Raw genomic sequence first — 20,548 nt, 5'->3', positions numbered from 1 at the left:
AACACTTGGATGACTGGAATTCAAGACAATTGGTTCATGGTCTTATACCGAGGTAGAGAAAATAAGCACAGGAAATTTCTCTAGTTCAGGCAAGTAAGTATCTATACCTCTGTAGCTTACATTAAATTAAGTTCTTGGTAAACAAATAAATTGTGGAACCTTCTTAATGTCAGAGAACTAATTTGTTACAAAATATGTACAAAATATTTTGTTACAAAATATGACTTAAAGAGAACATAAGAATTTTGATTTTTTTTTTTTTTTTTTTTTTCCTTTATTTAACAGTTAAAGGATCTGTCATACTGAAGCCTGCTTTGACAAACAAGAAGCTTCTTCTGTGTTGGATTGAAATAGACGTTTGTCAGTTCTGAATAAAAGCTAAAGCAAAAATGGCTGTCATTGATCCTTATCAACATATAGTGGTGAGTAGCTTTGAATCTTACCTGTATTCTGTCTTGTATATACTGTCTGGTATAATGTACCATATGAGAACTTGCTTGAAAAATGCATGCAGCATTAGAGTTATTAATTCCTTAGAGAAATGGTAAGTGAAGTTAGAGTATAATGGAAGCGTGGTTAGAGAAAATTTCTTCAGGAATTTGATTGAAATTGGAAAGATTCAAGTTAGCCTTTTGAAAGCATGCCGTGGTTTTGAGTGTCACTGCTCATGTGTAAGTCAAAATAGAATACTGGCTCCTAGCAACCACCTCATGGATACGATGTTGTAGGATATTGTTCTAAAGGACATGCCTGTTCAAAGTGTTTCATCAAAGGTCCTGCAGCTGTCTATTTCACACAAGTTTTTGCATATGCATAATATACTATTTGTCAAACTGAAATGTGATCTACAAAAGAAACATCATGTGTCTTTCTCCCTTACAGTACAATTTTTTTCTTTTGTATAATTCTAATTATCAAATAACTATTTTTCTCTTTTCATTGGTCAGAGCTAAGTTAGAAATTTTGGGTATTTAAATTTTAAACTAGTGTGTATCAGTGATGTTGATTCAAAGAGAATTTTCAAACTATAGCCTGCAATCTCTTCAGTATCAGTGGAATGGCCTGTGCCACTCAACATCATACTGCTCCCAAAAGCTGCTGCTCCCCACTTCCCGCTTTATTCTGGTGTTCCTGCTGCATCCCTTGTACCAGCTATCAAATGCATGTTATTTGTGTGAGCTGAATTTGTGGAAAAAGTTGGCAAAGTTTCATTCTCTGCTGTCAGAACTGGCTTGAAGAAAGAATACATCCATGCGAGAACAATCTGCATAAATAGAGAAGTAGGGGCAAGGAAAAGAGAAGTGTGAGCAGAACTGCCCTTTGCATGGCAAGCCAGTGCAGTGGCTCAGCAGCTAGTTGAATGTTGGTTTCTGGCTGTAATATTCACACATATCTTTGCTTGAGTGGCTTTCCAAAGTAAACAGTGAAATTCAATTCCTACTCAAACTGAAATCTTGAAACAAGCTGGGTGTGTTCATGTGAAGCACTTTTCCTAACAGTCACATAATCTCACATCAGGAAAAGCGATATGTACTCAAAGTTACCATGCATTTGTTGTAATGTTGAACTTTTACACTGCTAAAAATACAGTGTATACTTCCTTGAACTGATCCCTTATCAATTATGTGGTTTTTGCCCCACACAGTCATATACTTTGCATGAATTTGTAGCCAGCAGATGTCAAACTGTTGTTTTACTCACTCCATAGTTCTGTGGATGCTGCTGTAAAGACCAGTTTCAGGTCGATGTCTGTATTTTAAGTGTTAGAACAGTATTCTTGCTCCTTTCTGCAGCAGTGCCCTCTTGTGGATGGAATGCTTCATTTGCTCTGTACTTCTATGGGTGCTCTGTGGCACTTATATTTCCTTGAATCATTCACAAAGATCTTTTTTTGCTACCAATGTATATATATACAATAATGAAGAAAATGGAACATACACACTGCCATATACTCTGGCAATGTTGAACTCTTGCTGTGGGAATGTTGTTAATGCCGGAACACTGCTAATGCAAGAGTTGATCCTATAATTGCTTGAAAAGTGAATGGAAATTTTCTTCATTTGAAAATTGAAATTGCTTATGAAAGACTTGGAGGAATAAAATAAAGCATTCATAAAGCTACTGCAGGTGCAGACAGAACTGACTGTATCAGAAATGTTTTTAGATTCAGAGAATTAAGAATAAGATGTGTAATATGCAAGTAACATTGATATGGGAGATAAATATTGTAGCGATGGGAAAAATCACTTGAAGACAAAATTTATGTGTGCATGCACGAACGTTTGTCTTAATTGTCTTACCTTGTGAAAGAAGACCATGGAATTCATGACAGTTTCTTACTTAAGAAAGCAAGGCAGTTGTCAGCTCAAGTGTCCTTAATGTTAACTCTAAGCAGTAAATACTTCTTACACAATCTTATCTATACCAGACCTTCCTGAATGGTATTTTGTGTGCAAGTATATCTCCTGATTGGGTTACATTTTGTGACTCAGCATTCTGGGGTATGAAAAATATTATATTAATGCATGCAAATCCCTTGCTTTCTCAGTAAGCACGGAAAGTTCATAGGTAAAACCTGATTGTGTCACAAGCGATCTTAGTGCATTGTTCTGTTTCCCAGTCCTGTTGTGGGGAAGGCGGTGGCATTTATGTACATACAAATAAAGTGAGATGTAAAATAGAGGAAACCAGAGAGTTAGGGAAATTCTACTGGGAGGAAAAAAAACAGGCAAAGGTGGGAAAGGAGCAAATGAGGCAGAGGGAGGAGTAAGAAGAGATGAAGAGGTGTGGTATGAGAACAGGAGATACCGAATCATGGCCGTGCAGGATACTAGGAAATTGAACCAGTAAAGGGTGAATACTGTCCATAGGAGTTTCCATAATTCAGAAAATCCATGTTCAGAGAGGGCATATTTTTATTTTTCCTCCTTCTCAAAATTTATGGAGAAAGAGGAATTGAAGCACATATGGAAAGCTAGAATACTTTGGGTGTTAGAAGTTAGGTTTCTGATTATGTTGTGAGCTTCTGAAATTTTTAATCTGGTTTAGATTTTTAAAGGTATGCAGATGTTGCTCCACTCAGTGTTGCAACATTTAAGTGATTTATGTACTATCATCTATTTTTTCAGGATAATTGAGGAGTTGCCAATGTACAGATTTTTATCAAGGCTTAAGGTGAAGTCACTTTACAAAATGCAGCTTTGTCATCTAAACTAGCAAGGGCTGGATTTCTACAAGTATCCATAGTCAGTACATTTCTTGAGGTATTTCCAGGGGGCATCTGACTTCTTTAGAACTCAGTCTTTCCAAAAACTAAAAAAAACCCAACTTTTGAAAGTTGTTCTAGCTGTTAATTTAGGCCTTGAGATACTTTCGGAAACTGGATCCTAAGTGGAAAATTGTCTTAATTTCCGTTCGCTTTTAAATTGCATGAAAAATGTTTATTTTGGTGTAAGAAAAGATCTAGACTCTGAGCTCCCTGTATATCTCTGTGTACATAGGTGGGTTTTTTTTTTGTTGTTGTTGTTTTACCAAGAGGGGGATCATTTATTTTAGTAGTGGCAGATTTCTTCCAAGTGCGTGATTATGGCCAAATATTAATATCTCTACTTATAAACCTCAATGTGTTATTTTAGGTGAGGCATTGGGAAAGAAGATACTGTTTTTCTGTTTTGCCAGACCTCTGTGTACTCGCATTCAGATTGGAGGATACCAGATCTTAAACTAGACTTAACTTTTTTGGCAAAACAACAGCTAGAATGATGGAGTTTGCTGCTTAAGTGAATAAAAAGCAGTTCTCACCATAGCGTTAGCAAAACTGTTATTGACCTGTAATAGAAGGTAGTGATGGTAGGCATTTTTATTAGTCATGTGAATTTCCTAAGTAGGACTAGAAGATGCAAGAAGTGCTTTTTGTCAGTGAGCATCTTGTAGTATCCTCATTTTATAGTCAGGACTGTAAAATGGGGATACTACACCACAACTGCATGAGTTCAACCTAAGAGCTAAGAAATAAATCCAGCACGCCAATGTCCCATACTTGTAACTTAATTGTAACCCTGTCCTCCTCCTTGTTGCTAAATGTTCAGTGATCTCTGATTTGTGGCCTCTAGTGAGGACAGGTTCTTTCTTAACAGCAAAGAATGAGGAGGGTGGTGTGTTAGTACTTTGGGCTATTTCTTTTAATTATAAGGTTGTATATGACAAAGGAACTACATCAGTCTGTGTGAACAAACTGAGGGCAGTGCTGCATTGTGAAACGGGCACTTCAGCGATTTGACATGCTTGTGCAGGTGTTGCACACTGATAAAAAAGCTTTGAGCACTTTCAAGAAGTGTCTGAGTTCCAGCTGTACTGCGGTTGATGAACCACTTGCTGTGCAATGACGATTTCAGTATACCACTTGTAATAGTTTCATTGCCACAGTTTCCCCTCTGCCTGCTTACTTGTTCTTTGAACCAGACAACTCCTACAGCTTACAACTTATGGCTATGTAGGTAAAGTGAAAAAGATGTGAGTTACTGATCTCTTCATTAAAGTTTTAACATGTGTTTCTTAATTTCATGTCTTTTTTACTTCCCTAGTTCATTCAGGTCAGATCTGCAGTTAGAAAGGCAGCTTCTGCTATGTGCTTATGCTTTGCAGGAAACAGGAAGCTCTAGAAGCTGCTTGAAATTTGCTTGTGAATGTTTTAACAGCCTGATTTTTTTCACCTTGCCTCCATTGTCTTAAGGACACTTGCACTTTGAATATGGGTGTGTACCGAAAGGTATATTCTTTGTATTACTAACTATATCCCTTGTGTGTGCAGTATGCATATATCTTTTCCAGAACATATGCTTTGAAATAATTGCACCCATTCTTTATACTGGGGGAAGGTAATTACAAAACCAAGTACACTCTAAAAAAAAAAAACCCTTTTAATTTTTTTTTTGATTACTATACTACATTGTCCCTGACTGACTAAATGCCTTAAAGCAGGCTCTGTAGAGAGGAGGAGTGTTACTCATTAAGATTAGTAGGTGTGGCTGCAGGAAAAACAAGCACTGACCTTTCAGTAAAGCTACAGGGTGCAGTTCAGCTTTAAGATGCTCTATCCAGTATGAGTTTCACTTACATTTTGACTGGGTGATTTCTCCGAGTTTTTGGACAAAATGAAACCTATTTTGGTAGGTTGTTTTTTGTTCTGGAGCTTAACCTTTTCTAACTTTCTGACTTCCAGGTAGAACACCAGTATTCACACATATTCACTGTGACAGTAAGGAAAGCCACAAATGTCACAAAAGGAACGATTGGTGACATGCGTGAGTATTTCTATTTTGTCTCTTTCTTCTTAGCAGACTGTTGCTATAGGCAGGGGGAGATGACACATCAAGCTTGTCATACATTAAATGATTGTTAGTGGGTTGGTGTTTTTTTTTTCTTGCTTGTTAAAGCTCGGGCAATGTACCCATGTCATTGCTCACTCACTCTAACTCAGAAAGCAGATTTGCCACTCCTTCTTTCCATTGATCCAAAAAGCTGAGCGAGTTGTAAACAATTTGCCTACAAGCAAGCAACACCTACATTTAGTCTTTTGGCTCAGTTGGAAGAGCTATTTTAACTATAGTGAAACTGGCAATTGCTGTATCTTCAAAAGACTGTGGTTTGGTGGTGGGAACACAAAAGAAAGAAATAAAAGCCCACAGCTCTGCTGAGTCAATGCAGAGCAAGAAGAAAAAAACAAAAGTCCCAAATGGGTAAGGATAAGCAGATCTCATGGTAGAGAGCTGTATAGGACACTAGCTGAATCTGTAAAGAGAATATTCTTGCTTCCTAGATTATGATAGTTTTGATGTCAGGTCATCTCTCCCTTTTGCTGATGCTTTATGCAAAGTGTTTCATAGCCCAAAATATGCAGGCTAGATCTGGGAGGATGAATGTGGTGCTACACTCCTGATCTCTCCTCAGGCTTGTCTGATGTGCAAGTGTTTCTCTCCCAGCATGATCCTGGTAACTGCTTTTAGTTCAAGCTACAGCAACTTCTCTGACACACAGCTTTGGTTCAGTGTGTTAACAGTTTTGGTTTTGGGGGGGTTTGTTTGGTTTGGTGGTTGTTTTTTTTTCCATAGTTAGTGTCAACTTGGGGATGGGGGGTTGGGGGGGGTAAGCAGGAGGGACAGTTGGAAGGGGAATGGTGAAAAACCAAAAGTATATGGAGAAGAGAGGAGAGCCCTGGCAGGAGGGGAGAAGGAAGCATCTACTGCAGGGTGAAGGAAAGGAGCATTCAGGCAAGATGCATGGGGTGCTATTCTGGTGGTCTCTGAGAGGGTCTTTATGTAAGATGATCTCAGAAAAAGGGCTGTGAAGAACAGAATAAGGCCCCACAGGTGTGCATGTGTAAGAAGATGGGTTAAATGGAAAAAGCACAGGTTCTCAGACACAGAGGTCGCTGTCATGAGACAGTGTGGGGAACATGGGAAGGAGAAATAAAGGGGCTGAAATGGGGGTGACATGGTATGATGTTAAAGGGAGTATGGAAAGGGTGAAGCAAGCTGGAAGACCATGGCTTTACCCCCAACCTCACAAGAAAAGTATGGTCCAGTGTAAATCCCATATATTGTCTATCAATACAATTGGATATTTTTTTCCAGACAAAATTCTTGCCTTACCAAATCAACAAAACCAAAAAAGCTACTCAGGAAGAACTTGTTGTTTTGATAAAATCTGACAGAACTATGCTCAAGAGCCACATAAACCTGCTTGGTTTCCTGTCTGAAGCAGCTAGGAGTGCTCCATAGCCTGAGGCACCTGCAGCCTGGGGCTTCTCTGAATGATTTTCTAAGTTTCTGGGGCTTGTTCATGGAGTACTGGCAAATCCCCTGAATTTTTTAAAAAACAAACAACTAAAACATTGCTTCTGGTTTTATTTGAGGGAAATGAAAAATGTGTATACGCATAGGAAATAAGAAGTTTGTGTTGAAGTCTGGAGTCTATTTGATAAAATCAGTAATCATGTTAATTCATACTGATTAAAGAGGTATAAAGCTGTGAGTGGTTGAGGGTCTTTACGTTTGATGGTGCCAGCTGATTTTTTTTTTCTTTTTTTCATTTGCTTTGCCAAAACTGTAACCTGTTAAAGGAATTTCTGAATTTTACGTTAGATTTTTGACCTCAAGGATAGGATTCACATAGGATTCACCCTCCCACCAGGGAGGGTGGCTGTAATACATAATTAGGTGTCTTGGGCAGAGTGGGTACCTGTGTGTTGCTCTCCCATGATGGACTCTACCAAACTATTGACTCTTCTGATGAGTTTCTCCTAATTTATTCTGTTGTTGCTCAAGTTTGTGTAGACAGTGACTGCTCTGTGGGCAAGAGAGATAATTTTACATTGTGGTGGTGATGGAGGTCCTGGGGAACATGAGAGATTTTGTATAATATTTTGCTTTTCATTTTTCCATATCAATCTTTCCAGGACTTTCTGGAATAGCTGTGAAAGACCTGAGTAAATCTAAGTATTAAATATGTGGAAGTGCTTATTATTTGGCTGTTTGTGTGGAGCATTTTGCATTTTAAGTGTTTCAGATCTACCTCTGCTCAAGGAGTTTTAGATTAGAGATCTAGTATGCATGGTGCCCCAACTCTAGGTGGGCACAGAGGGCCTAAATGGCATAGTTATCCACACCTCCATCTCCTCAAGCCTAGGCTTGGGACATCTGCAGTATTTTCAACAAGTTTTTTGAGATTTTTTGAGCTCTTCGTTAATGGAGAGTATAAATGGTTACATCATCCTTAAAACTAGGTATTGGTTGCTACAACTGTACTGCACTACACTGTAACTTCCACAGTAATACACAGTAACTTCCACAGGCAGTGTTTTTCCTCAAGTGGCAGACAGTTCACACAGAACACTGCTGATTCAAGACATATTTTTAGGCCTTGCTGATCTGGATGACTGGAACAATAGAGAAAGCTGGAGCCAGGATAGCTTCCCACCCTCCCTTTTTATTTTATTTGGCTGAGATTTTGTAAGCGGCGAGGAGAAGCAAGACAGGCCAACCCAATACGGGTGGTAAGCAAACTTCTACTTTATCTACTTCGCTTATATCTGTGTGGTGTTTAGCCACACCTACTAGTCAGAACAGTATTGGTCAGTTCTACACAGCTTCCTTCACACTTTCCTCCCACCTCTGGTATCTGGTTACCTGTGAGGCCTACCCCTTGCCTTGCTCGCACAAGGCCTCTAAGGCTCCATGGCCTGGCTCTTAGAGCCATTCTGCAACAAGATTTCCCATTGTCTCTTTAAGCTTTAAAATTTTTGTGAAGTGATCTGACTAAGACAAGCACTCAAATCTGTATCTGGGTCATACCAGAATCTGAGTAGCTAAGCTACAGTAGCTGCTTTTGTTTCTCGCTGATAAAACACATCAGAATAAACTAAATGGCAATAATTGCATCACAGAATGTTTCCCTGCAAATGCTTTTCATATATGAAGGAAGTTAGGTACTTATGCCAGTTTCTCATTCTGTGAATGTGGGGATGATAAATGAGAATTACTGTAAGAATCTCTACTCCACCCATGGTCCTCCATGGGCTTGCAGGGAGACAAGCTCTGTCACTATGGGGGAATTTCTGTGCTGGCACTTGGAGCATGTCTGCTCCCTCCTTCTTTACTGACTTGTTATCTACATATTTGCTTCTTTTACATTTTCTACTTTTTCCTCACATCTGCTGTGACGTGTGGCTTTTTTGGTGTTTTTGTGTGGTTGTTTTTTTTTTTTATTTATTTTTTTAATGCTTTCTTAAATACATTATCACAGAGGTACCAGCAGTGCTGCTGCTGTGCTCAGCCTTGGCTAGCAGTTGGTCTGTCTTGGAGACAGCTAAAACTGGCTTGATATGACATGGGGGCAGCTTCTGGCATCTTCTTACAGCAGGCACACTTGCAGCCCTGCTGCTGCTGAAAACCTACCACATAAATGCAATACAGGATGGAATATCTCAAAATTTGTATGATTTTGGTGAGGATTTAATTATCTAATTGGTTACCTTTCCCATGGTTGCAGGGGTCAATAGATATTTTAAAATCACTTCGCTGGAGGTTTTGGAAAAGAGCTTACTTATTAGAATAATAATCTAAACTTCATTATTAGAATAGTTAGGGTTGGAAAGGACCTTAAGATCATCCAGTTCCAATCCCCCTGCCATGGGCAGGGACACCTCAGACTCACATTGTTTCCATTGTTTAGTTTTGAATCTACTCCAGATACCATGCCATACTGTAGAGCCTTTCCTTAGTTGCATGTCAGTATAAGAACATATAGAAAAAGACCAGAATCCCAAACTGCAACATTCTGGAAGAGAAAGACTTGCAGGTTGTGGGATTTTTTTTTTTTTTTTTTTTTTCCTGAAGCATCTCTTCTTCTGCATTTTGAGGGGGCTTGGTGGAAACCGAGGCCAAAGGAAGCATCCTAATATTTGTCATAGATCTTTAAAGATCTATTTTTCTCCCAGTATACTGGCTTTCAAAGCAATTGCTGACATCTACAAAGGAAACCAGTTGTATGACTCTACTCTTAGTGATTGCTAAACTTGTTTAATCCTGCTTTGGACTTGCAGCTTTCATTTGCTTCATCTACTTTTGATGCTATAATGATAAACAGTCTAATTCTGGGCACTTTAAGGAAAAAAGTGTTTTCTTAAAAATAAAAACTTTTAAACTTTGGATAGCTAATGGAACTAGTACTCAGCTGCTATCCCATTTTCTTTCCACCCAGTTGGGATTAAGGATACGTTTCCTTAGTTGGGCTGCTCAGATAAACAAGTTACAGTACTGGGAGCAGTCCAGTCAACAAAGCTCAACCCAGATTGCAAAACTTGCCAGCAAGGATGGAAAACAGCTTCTGTAAGTGGCTTTTGGCACAATTAGCCCTTACTGCTGCAACCAGCAATAGATGTCCCCTCCAAAGTCAAGGAAGACATCCTTCTGCTGGGGCAGTGTTGCTGACATGCTTCCTGTTTGCCTTCTGCCTTATCCAAAGGAAACTAGGAATTGTGGCATTGCATAGGACAGGTATGCACGTTTCCCTGCCTGCAGCACCAGCTTGGTCCTGGCTGTAGGATCTGCTTTAGCATTGTGGAGGAAGGGAGGAGGTGATGTCCAGTGCAGTTCCAGTCCCTCCATTGGCCTTTGCCCTGGAGTTGTGTTCATCATGAGCCATAGGTCTTAATGTTGGCACTGGCTTATTTTAAGGCATACTCACAGTAGCCTAAGTGCAGTTTAGGCATATGTATGAGGTAGCTGAAAGGGAAGGAATTGGAGATTTGCCTGTTTTTATTGGAGCAGGGACACAAGAGTTTGTGTTACAGCAGCGCATTCAGGATTAATCCAGCTGTTCTCTGTATCACAGCTGGCCAGTCTTGTACCCTGACTTAGCTATGGTATACCTGAACTGAACTGTTGATGTGTTATCAGATAATGCTCTTCCTGCAAGGCCCTGGAGGAAAACAAGCCACACTCCTCCCCTTTGCCAGCTTAACAGGCTGGAAAAAGTAGGTCAGAGGTGGCCAATCTTTCAAGTCCTGCAGGCTGCACATGCAGATCTGCATGTGGCCAGGACCTGTAAGATGTACTGTATGCTTTACAGAGAAATGTTCCCATTTGGACCCATGCTGCTCCAGTCTGTGCTAGGGTGGCCTGGATGGGCATCAGAGTCCCAGGTTGACCAAGGTCTGTGGGCCTCAGCAACCTGTTTTGATTTGACTCTTTCTGGCAGCCCTTGTACCAGCCCTGCTGTTAGTCATGTCCTGTAGTGGTCCATCACCAAACATAGCAGCTGACTGTGGCTGTAGAGCCATAGGCTTGTAATGAAGCAGTGCTGGGAGGTGAAAATTTTGTGGGAAACAAACTCATGCGTTCCACAGTCAAACAACTGGTCCAGAAAATGCTGCTTTTTCCAGTTGCAAAAATACCTTTTCAATAAGAAACAAATTCTGTCTCTGAATACTTACCATGTAGTTACTGAGGCAGGGACTGTCTGTAAAACGTTAGTGCAAACTTGCCTTCATCCTAGAGGAAGGCTCTGCTGTTACTCTGTTACACTGCAATAACATTAAAGCAATTGTGCTGGCTTAGACCAAGGATCCGTGTTGCCTGATACTCTGAAGGATCTTCTTGTCTCTCTGCTTGAGGCTTTTGCCATGCAGTGACCAACTGTAGCCCCAGGAGAATGGCGCTTGATGGTGACTGGAATCTGGTTTTGTTTAATGTGCTATCATGTCTCCAGGTAGAACTTTGTGGTGGGGCTCTTCTCCAGAGAGTTGTGGACACCAGTTTCTCTAGTTTGAGCCTTTCTCTGCCTCCATTTAGGATGGGCCTCCCTCCTTTTATTCCATTTGTCCTCTGTAACAGTTTGAGTTCATCCTGTTCCCTTCCTTTCCCCCTCCCTCCTTTCCCCCTCCCTTTTTTTTTTTCTTCTTTTCTTCATCTCTCTCATCCCCCTTCCCAGGGAGGGCTTTGAAGTTGTTGTAGGGTTGGGCCAATCCCTGGTCCTAAGGGAGAATTGGGAACAGCATCAGTCATAGTCAGATGCAAAGGAAAACTATTGTGAGCATGTGATATTTTCCTCTGATAGTCTCCAAGCACTCAGCTGTCTTCAGTAAGGGACTCCCTGAGCTGGATATGCTTTTGATGTAACTAGCAGCCCTCACTGAAGTTTTCTTGCATTAACTTGACTGCTTTTACATGAATCCACATAAATCTTCTCATCCATAGCTCCTTTGATGACAAGAAGTTATGCAGATTGCTGTCTGCTGTATGGAGATGACTTCTTAAATTTGTTTTGAAATTATTTTGTTTTTCTTTAAGTGTGATTTGAAGCATCTTCTGGTTACTGCCTTGCATTTGCAGGATGCTAACTGTCCCACATATTAGTCTGTATCAAAGGAAACTTCTTACAAATAAATAAATGCTTTCATTTATGTATTTCTAAGTGAATGTGTTCTGAAAGGGAAGAGGAAAAAAAAAAGGCATCAGTCGTCTTCATCCCTACTGTAGAAAGGAACACTTTTAAAGTCTGGTAGTAGAAAATGATGCTCTATCAAATCACCCAGCTGACAGTGTTACAGGACAGTTGAAATACAGGGAATGTCTGCTTAATGCTAGGTTGTGCTGTGCTTATTAGGACAGATTAACTCACATGCACAACCATCCCTTTCCCTTTATGAACATTGATATCCATACGCTGTTCTGACTCAGTGCTTCACAATCCATCCTTCAGGCCTGTAAATGAAATACCTGTAATAACCTGACTGAGCAGTGAGGCTGAGGCAGAAATAATTCCCAGGTGTCACTTTATGGTTTGATTTCCTGTAATTGCTTGCAGTAGCAATGATGATGGTTTTACTAAGATGTGATGTTTATATAGTGAAACTGAGCCTATACTTATCTACTGTTCTGCCCAGTTAGGACAGCTCCAGGTTTTTAAAATGTTTCTGATGACTGCCTGAATTAAAAAGTTAAGGGAAGGACCTCTTCTCACTCAAAGGCTTTCAGGCTCTATTTCAGCAGTATAGTAAATCAAGCTCTAGGGCTGCTGCTAGAGGACTAAAAGCTCTGAAACCTCATGATACCAAACAGCTCCAGTATAAACTTGTTCTGTGGCTTCAGGAAGCATTGCCAGTTTAAATTTGTATTAGCAGACTTTTTGCCAGACTAGAAATAATCTATACTCCATCAACTAACATAAATCTGGAATAAAAGTCATATTGTGGGTTTTGACTAATTTACCAGGAATGTGATGATACACCTAAACCTGCTCTAGATCAGTTTATCACTGCCCAGATCTGGCATTACTGTGGACCTACAGTCATAGCTGAACTGAGCAGCCACTCCACTTGTTCCTTCTCTCCTGCTTGTGTCTTTGTTGGCGCAGTGAGACATTTCACAAGCAAAATACCAAAACTTTTAAGAGCTAGGCATTTAAATTAATTAAAACCAACCAAACAAAGCCAGTCCAAAATCCAAACCCCTTAGATTTTGACATGCTACTAGAAAAGCAGATTTTTCTCTGGGATATTGGAAACTAATGTTTCAGTCACTTTTCACTGCTGTCTGTCTGTCTGTCTGCAAAGGGACTGTATGGATAACCTACAGAAGTGAATAATTTTTTCATCTTGGCATTTCTACAGGTTTGGGACCTATGAAGGGTTCAGCTGACTTATTTGTTTGGGTTTTTATTTCCTTTCAAGTCTGGATCAGTGAAACTGCTAGTGGTGTCCCACCCCAGTAAACGGGGTGGTGTTGCAGTGCCAGTGCTGGGAGGTCATTTCTTTTCCTTCACTTAAGTAACACAGGAGATGAAAAGCGTCATAACAAAAGGCACTAATAATCTCTAATAAATATATTATGCAATCATCACAGGATTTCTCATAGCATAGCTGCTGCTTTAGGAGCTGCCTTACTCTGCTTGTAATCACCTTCCACTCTTGACATCTCACATTGCATCATCCTCTTTGCAAAATCCCTCTTGAAGGCCAAAATCCCTGGCATTCCCTGTACTATGTTAACCACAGGCAGCAAATAACCTGTCACCTCTTCCTTGGGACCCTCTACTGGTGATCTCTGTGGGTACTCCTGGATAGATTAGGTTCCCTGTGGCTTTCTGGCATGGGAGGCCAGAATTGATAGTGGACTCACCTCTGTAAAAATGGAAATTCAGAACAAATCTAAAAAGACAGATTGAAAGTTTGGCCTTGTTGCTGCAGTATCTTACGGTATTGAATTGAGGGCTTGTGATTGTGCAGCTGCCTCAGTTTTTAATGTAAAAATTATCTAAGGGTGTGAGGGGATGCTTTTGTATGTGGCAGCCTGACACAGCCAGTTCTGCTCCTGACATTCCCAGGCTCCACTTCTTCAGGCTGGAGAGCAACTTGGTTTCCAAAATCACACCACCAGCCTCCGCAGCAAGGACTCTACATACTTGTTTGTTGTCTGTGAATTGGCAGGGAGGGTACACACACCAAGCTGATGCCCTATGCTGAGCACCTAGCAGCCTAGTCGAACTGTTTACCATTGCATCTTATGGCCAGGTAGCACTGCTGGCTGCTATATGGAGAACCTTGCAGCTCTGCCTTTTTTCCATTTGTCCTTGCCTGTCTGATACTGAATTAATTAATCAATTACTGGTGCTTGTGTTTTCTCCTGAACACAGGAGACATCATTTTTTAGGCCCTTGATTTATGTTGTGGTTTAAGCCCAGACAGAAACTAAGCATCACGCAGCTGCTCACTCACTCCCCACTACTCCCCAGTGAGATTGGGAGGAGAATCGAAAAAAAAAAAATAATGTAAAAACCAGTGGCTTGAGATAAGAACAGTTTAATAATTGAAATAAAATTTTCTGTAAGTACTGTTTATAATAATTCCTTTTTTTAAAAATAGAAAATTGCATTGATCTGGGAAAACCCATAACTTATAGCAATATCTTAATCACAACACAGTTTCCAGTATTTTTCCTCTTCAGCTGAAGAAGGAAGTTATAAAAGAATAGATTTTCACTTTCGTAATTGAAAATGGCACAAAATAAACTTTCAAACATGAAAGGACAGATTAATTCTTTGCCTCAGGTTAAAAACGTAATGAATGCAGAGAGTGAGGGGGCAGCTTGGCAATAGGAATTTACAAAGAGTGATTTTTCTAAGTTTAGTTGTTCCATGCCTTGGGTTTAGTTTCTGTTTGAACACTTACTTGGAGTCTGTTAGAGAGGAAGTTAGTAATGGCATCTGTATGCCAGCTGTGCAGTGATACGGGGTTTCCACATGCTTCAGGATTTTGAGTACAGATAGAAAACCATTTGTTTTTTGTGTTTAAAAGGAAAAAAAAAAGAGTTTTGTAACTTATATTTAGGGCTGATCACATAGTCACATAAACAGTTGAATGGAAAGGGAAGTCATGATGTTTTGGCCAGAGCGCTGTTCAGTGCCAGTAATTCTGGTTAAAACCCAAGCTTTTGTAGGCATGTTCAGTCTTTTGGCAGAGCAAGTCTGTAGTGCTGTTTGCCAAAGTATCGCTCAATATCCAGACTTAACAGATGAGATCTTGTCAATTCTGATTTCAGAAGATATTCTGTTTAGTTTCAAGGGGCCTTGATTCCCTTCATTCTGGCATGATTTTGTCTAGTAATTCAAGGGAGTTAATGTATTCAGTAAAAAATTGGCAATTAGTTATATCTGCAAGTGGGAAACAGATTTAAATAGCACTTGGGGCTTGATCTCCCTGTTCCCCTTGCTTTAAATAAGAGACAAGATCAGACATAAATTCTTAGTAGCTAATAAAGATGGCTGTTTAAAGGCTTTCCACACTGATTCCCAACTTCAAATAGCTACTTGTTAATTACGCAGGTAACAGTGTGACCTGCCAAATTGTAGCAGCTAGCTAAGCCCCCCAGATAATGAAGCAAGGTCTAGAACTCCCTAAGAAATTCTGTGGTATTGTAGCAGTCCAAGGAAATTCTCACACAGTGAAATCTTTGAATCATAAAGTCATACATACAAAATTTTAATTGAGGGAGCCCCAGTCTGAGAGATTTGTTTAATGTCCCTAAAGTTTCCCTAGCTAGAAGAATACTTAATTCAAAGCTCTTGCTTGTTATTCTGCATCTCCAGAGATATGTGAAGTACTTTGTGGGCAAGTTCGGTATCTTTTATATTTGGTGATGGCATCAGAAGGCACATTAGGGCTGTCTGATGTTCCCCACTAGAATTTCTGGGAGGCCAAGTTTTGCTTCCATTCTGCCCTGATACTCATGCAGAACCTCCTGAGTGGTTTCAAACCTCCATTTTTGTTGTTGTTTCTTTTCCAAAATACAGTTGATTCCTATTTGAAACATCAGACTTTTTTGGTCTGCTCTTTTCCTCTTTCTCCCAGCTGAAATGAGTTATTAAAAATAATTTCCACTAACTGGTAGAAGCATATATATTTCAATAAACTTGAATCAGTCCAGTGCCATTCTGTTTGTTAAAGGCTTTTTTCCTCCCCTTTAAAGCCATGATGTCTCTTTCTTTTGGGGAGATTGTTAATATCATTTTATCATTCATGTCATTGTATTTGTTACATTTATAGTTGAATACTTTATGTCATAGACCATGAGGTGATCTGTAGATTTGCATAGTTGCATTCATTATTGCAACCCAAACTTGAGTTATACCTAACTTGAACATGTGTTTTGCTTTGTAGTTGACACTCCAGATCCTTATGTGGAACTGTTCATCCCATCTGCCCCTGATTGCAGGAAGAGAACAAAACATTTCAATAATGATGTGAATCCCATGTGGAACGAGACCTTTGAGTTCATTTTGGATCCTAACCAAGAGAATGTTCTTGAGGTAAATGACATGGCTGAGCTGCATCTTTGAAAATGGAAATTGAGCAAAGTCTGGAAGATTAACATAACAGTAGCTTGTAGTGCATGGCATTTGTTGTCTCAAGATTACAACTTTTTTAAAACATTAAAGGCTGATTTTTGCCTTAAGGCATGGTGTAAGAAAGAGGTGTTGTATAAATTATTCAAGGAGTAGCCTTGAGAGTCCTTATAAGATATGCCTCTGAGTCATCTCTTGGACTGCTCCTGAGGGCTAGTAGCTTAGAATTCTTTACATCAGCCATAAATTATTTTCTCCCTGCTTCCTACACTGATTCAACAATTAAGGACAGCAATTAGGTGGGGTAAGTCAAGTCTCTGCTCATTCCCTCCTTCTCCCTAAGGAGACAGAAAGTAGAAGCATGGTTCTGCTGTCTCCTCTATGCCTGGAGCCAAGGGCTGAGTAGCCCACCCAGTGATGTTTTGGGTACTCTTACTTCAATTGTTTCAATTTTGTCTGATAAAAACCTTTGTGAATTCTAACAGAAGTCCTGGGGCAGACTGTTTTACCTGTCTATTCGCAGATCTTGTGCTTCTTTGGAAGATCTGCAGGAGCAGCTGGCTAAATAGTTGATGTGATCTATGGTAGCTCTCATGAACCTCAAAAGATGAGTGGAATGGTAAACTCAGGAATAGCAAATCATACTTAAAATACAGTCCCTTGGGTTTCCTGGCGTTATATAGACTGGGTCTGAGTCTGCTTGCAGTTACAATTTAGCAGCTTCACTAGTAATATATGAATTTGTTGAGCACAGATTTTGGTTCAAGGATTTTTAAAGGATAAATTATTAAAATCACAAACAGCAGTGGCCGCTGGCTTATCTGCTGCCTTCTTGGGAACATTACTACCTCTTATACTCTTATCTCTATGTATTCTGATGTGAAGAAGCCAAGATGCTGGCAAGCCATTAGTTTCTTACTGCTACATGATCTCAGATATTTTTGACCACATGGAGACCTGACTCATTTGGTTCCTTCTGTGGTAACAATGTGACTAGCTCATTTCCCACCAGGGTGAGACACCCCAGCTACTAAAACATCTCTTGTAATTTAGCTAACATTTTGTGAGGTATTTATCAGGTTTTATCATGGTTTTATGCAGTCATTATGAAAATTTTATGAGCTGGCACGCTGCTGATTTCCAGCGCAGTATGGCCACAGCATGCTGCCAGGTTCTGCAAGGCTCACGTCCCCACCCAAAATCTCTTTGCAAATTCCCAAGCTCAGACAGACTCCACAATCCTCAACTCCTCACATTATTTAATCTAAATCTTTAACTCCATCCCAAGTACAGTTTTGACTCTGAAGTGTCAGATGCTTCTCAAAACCCATTAAGAAGTTTTTGCTATTGGTTTTAAAAGACAGCCCTCATGGACTGCAGCATGGGCATAAGGTTCTACAAGGAAATAGAAGAATGTAGATGCTATTAACATTGTCCAGAAAAGTTGTGGCTGCCCTGTCCCCAGAAGTGTTCGAGGCCAGGTTGAATGGGGCTTTGAGTAACTTGGTCTAGTGGAAGGCCCCTTCCAACCCAAACTATTTTATGATCCTATGAAAATAATGAGTTCTGTGCTAAAATACAGTTCATTGTTTCAAAGGGTTGCTTGTGGCACAGGATGAAGAAGATTCTTCACAGCTGAGAAGAGGCTGAACCCAGATGTAGGAACTAGTTATTCAAGTGATTGTATCTTTGTTCTATTTGTTTTCTGCAAAATATATGGCCCAAACCACAAACATGGTATTTTAGAAGACACAATTCTACCAAGTGGAAAAAAATTTGTAAGCCAAATGAGTTTGCAGAACTTATTTGATACAAACCATCTAAACAGTAACTTGAAATTCTTTCTGTATATTTTACTTGGGAACTTGGAAGGATGTCACTGAGAAAAAACCTGCTAGTGTAGATCCACACGAATAAAATAAAAGCAGTGAAGAATGTTCTGTGGTATCCACATACATCTTTGGATAATATTGCATTTTGAAAAGGTATGCTCTGACATGGAGAATATGAGAAGAGACTTGAAGATCTGGCTGGATACAGAGAAAATCTTTGTGTAATTTGGAATGCTGTGCTTTTTTCCAAATCATTGCTATAAAGATCTAAGTCTAAGATGTATGGATTCCCTCTCCACAGAAAAGTTGCTGTATGTTTTTTGGCATATCACAGTTAAAACTATGTAAGTTTCTCCGTAGAGAAGTTCTGATAACTGGAAATTTGAGGTAATTGTATATTTTATATGTCATTTTTGAAGTTATTATGTCTGCTTAGAAAGATAGTGAGATTTACTGACAGGAAGATGCTCAAATAAAAAACCTTTCCTAGATGGTATTGTCATACTCATGCAATTGAATGCCTTGAAGGTGCTACCTACACTATACATGAGCATATCCTGTTTTAAAAGAACACGTCTATTGGCACTGGGTGTTGACTGGGTTGGGTTAGGCCTATTCCTTTCCATATTTTTTTTTATATTACTTTCGGCATAGACTATGGAACTTAAAAGGGATTTATCAAAGTAAAATTGAATACCCATGTATCTTTTCTAGGTTACTTTAATGGATGCCAACTATGTTATGGATGAGACTCTTGGCACATCCACATTTCCTATATCTTCTTTGAAACTGGGAGAGAAGAAGGAGGTCCAGTTAACTTTCAATGATGTAAGTTGCAACATTCATAGCTTTGCCTGTATTGGTGCAGTTTTGAACATGATGGACATTTCTTGAAAAAACACCTGAACTGAGAGACCTAAACTGTTGTGTAAACCAGGATGTACCACAGGATGTGTCACATTTTAGTCTTTTATTGGGTGTCTGCATTTTATCTGTGCCACATTCTTGTTAGATAAAGCTTCTTCACAAATCACTAGAGGATGGTGCTTATAAAGACAAAGTTATGCGTCCTCATGACTCTCACTGTCTGATCTTGCTCAAGTATTCCTGTTGTCATTTTGTTGAATCATAAGAAAAGCATTTGGCCTACTCCTCAGAAGTACATGTTCCTAGATGAAAGGAAATCCAAGACTATTTCTGATCCCATCAGGCTACCTGTTTTCTTAATATAGAGCTAAGTTTTGAATTCAAGAAGGGATTGGAGGATATCATAGCAGGGATAAGGTTGGTGACCTTTCAGTCAGGAAATAGCTGAATATCTGGGGGCACAAGAGGGAGTATCTCAGGTGAGGATTGTTCTCTGCACACCCTGTTCTGAAGCTTAACTGTATATATGTTCTTACAGTCCTGCTGAGGGGAGAATTAAGAAAAAAAGCGTCACTGAATGCCTTAGTGTCCTTGTTGAGAGAATCCTCTAGAAAAGTCTAATTTCAGACTTTTGCTTGCTAAACCAGTTTCTGCCCTATTTGATTCAATTTAGTTTAATAGTCTTTGACTGACCTTTGAGGGGTTACACAAGTTTGCTGGTCAGTATGTTGCTTGTACTACTGATGTCTGTTGGTTCTGGAAAGCTAGCAGAAATTATTTTACTATTATATGTTTCCCTTTCAATAAATGGTTTGTTGTAATACAGCCCTGGTTAACATGAAATAATACATTTATTGGATTATTCTCTTTAAACATGTATACAAAACAGATGGACTCAGTTTAATGGTTATTGTTTGCCTGCATGTGACTCCTGGAAACTGTTGTTAAAGCTATGTGTAATTGAGCTTGTTCTGCTCATATTAGCATATCATCCTTTATTGGAGTAACATATCACAGGCCATTATGAACATACCCCTCATGTCTTGTCTGATGGAAGGTGTTACTGCCTGTGGCAGGGGTATTGGGGACTAGATGATCTTTAAGGTCACTTCCAACACAAACCAATCTATGATTCTATGATATACGTATATATTGAATGCACATAATATGTAGAATCATAGAATGATTTGGTTTGGAAAGGATCTTAAGATCATCTGGTTCCAAACCCCTTGCCTTGGGCAGGGACATTTCACGCTAAATCATGTCACCCAAGGCTCTGTCCAACCTGGCCTTGGACACCGCCAGGGATGGAGCATTTACTATTCTCTCGGCAAGCCATTCCAGTGCCTCACCAGGCCCACAGTAAAGAACTTCTTCCTTATATCCAATCTAAACTTTCTGTTTAAGTTTTAACCTGTTCCCCCTTGTCCTATTACTACAGTCCCTAA

The 20,548-nt window shown here is 39.6% G+C and overlaps 1 protein-coding gene across 1 annotated transcript in view; it reads left to right on the top strand.

Moving 5' to 3' along the window:
• The first annotated feature begins 288 nt into the window (after window positions 1–288).
• PLA2G4A (phospholipase A2 group IVA) overlaps window positions 289–20,548 on the top strand; it is a 63,049-nt gene continuing 42,789 nt past the window's right edge. The window contains exons 1-4 of the mRNA XM_061451752.1: window positions 289–426; window positions 5,226–5,303; window positions 16,217–16,365; window positions 18,948–19,061. Coding sequence (XP_061307736.1) covers window positions 390–426; window positions 5,226–5,303; window positions 16,217–16,365; window positions 18,948–19,061 — 378 coding nt within the window. The 5' untranslated portion in view covers window positions 289–389. The remainder of the gene's footprint in view (window positions 427–5,225; window positions 5,304–16,216; window positions 16,366–18,947; window positions 19,062–20,548) is intronic.

The sequence above is a fragment of the Pezoporus flaviventris genome, unplaced genomic scaffold (genome assembly GCF_033815535.1).
Source record: "Pezoporus flaviventris isolate CSIRO_AGI_PZ_B2104156 unplaced genomic scaffold, CSIRO_AGI_Pfla_v1 ptg000013l, whole genome shotgun sequence".
Classification (NCBI taxonomy): Eukaryota; Metazoa; Chordata; class Aves; order Psittaciformes; family Psittacidae; genus Pezoporus; species Pezoporus flaviventris.
Note: the sequence above shows the minus strand (reverse complement) of the source record. Positions and strands in the feature narration are given on the sequence as shown.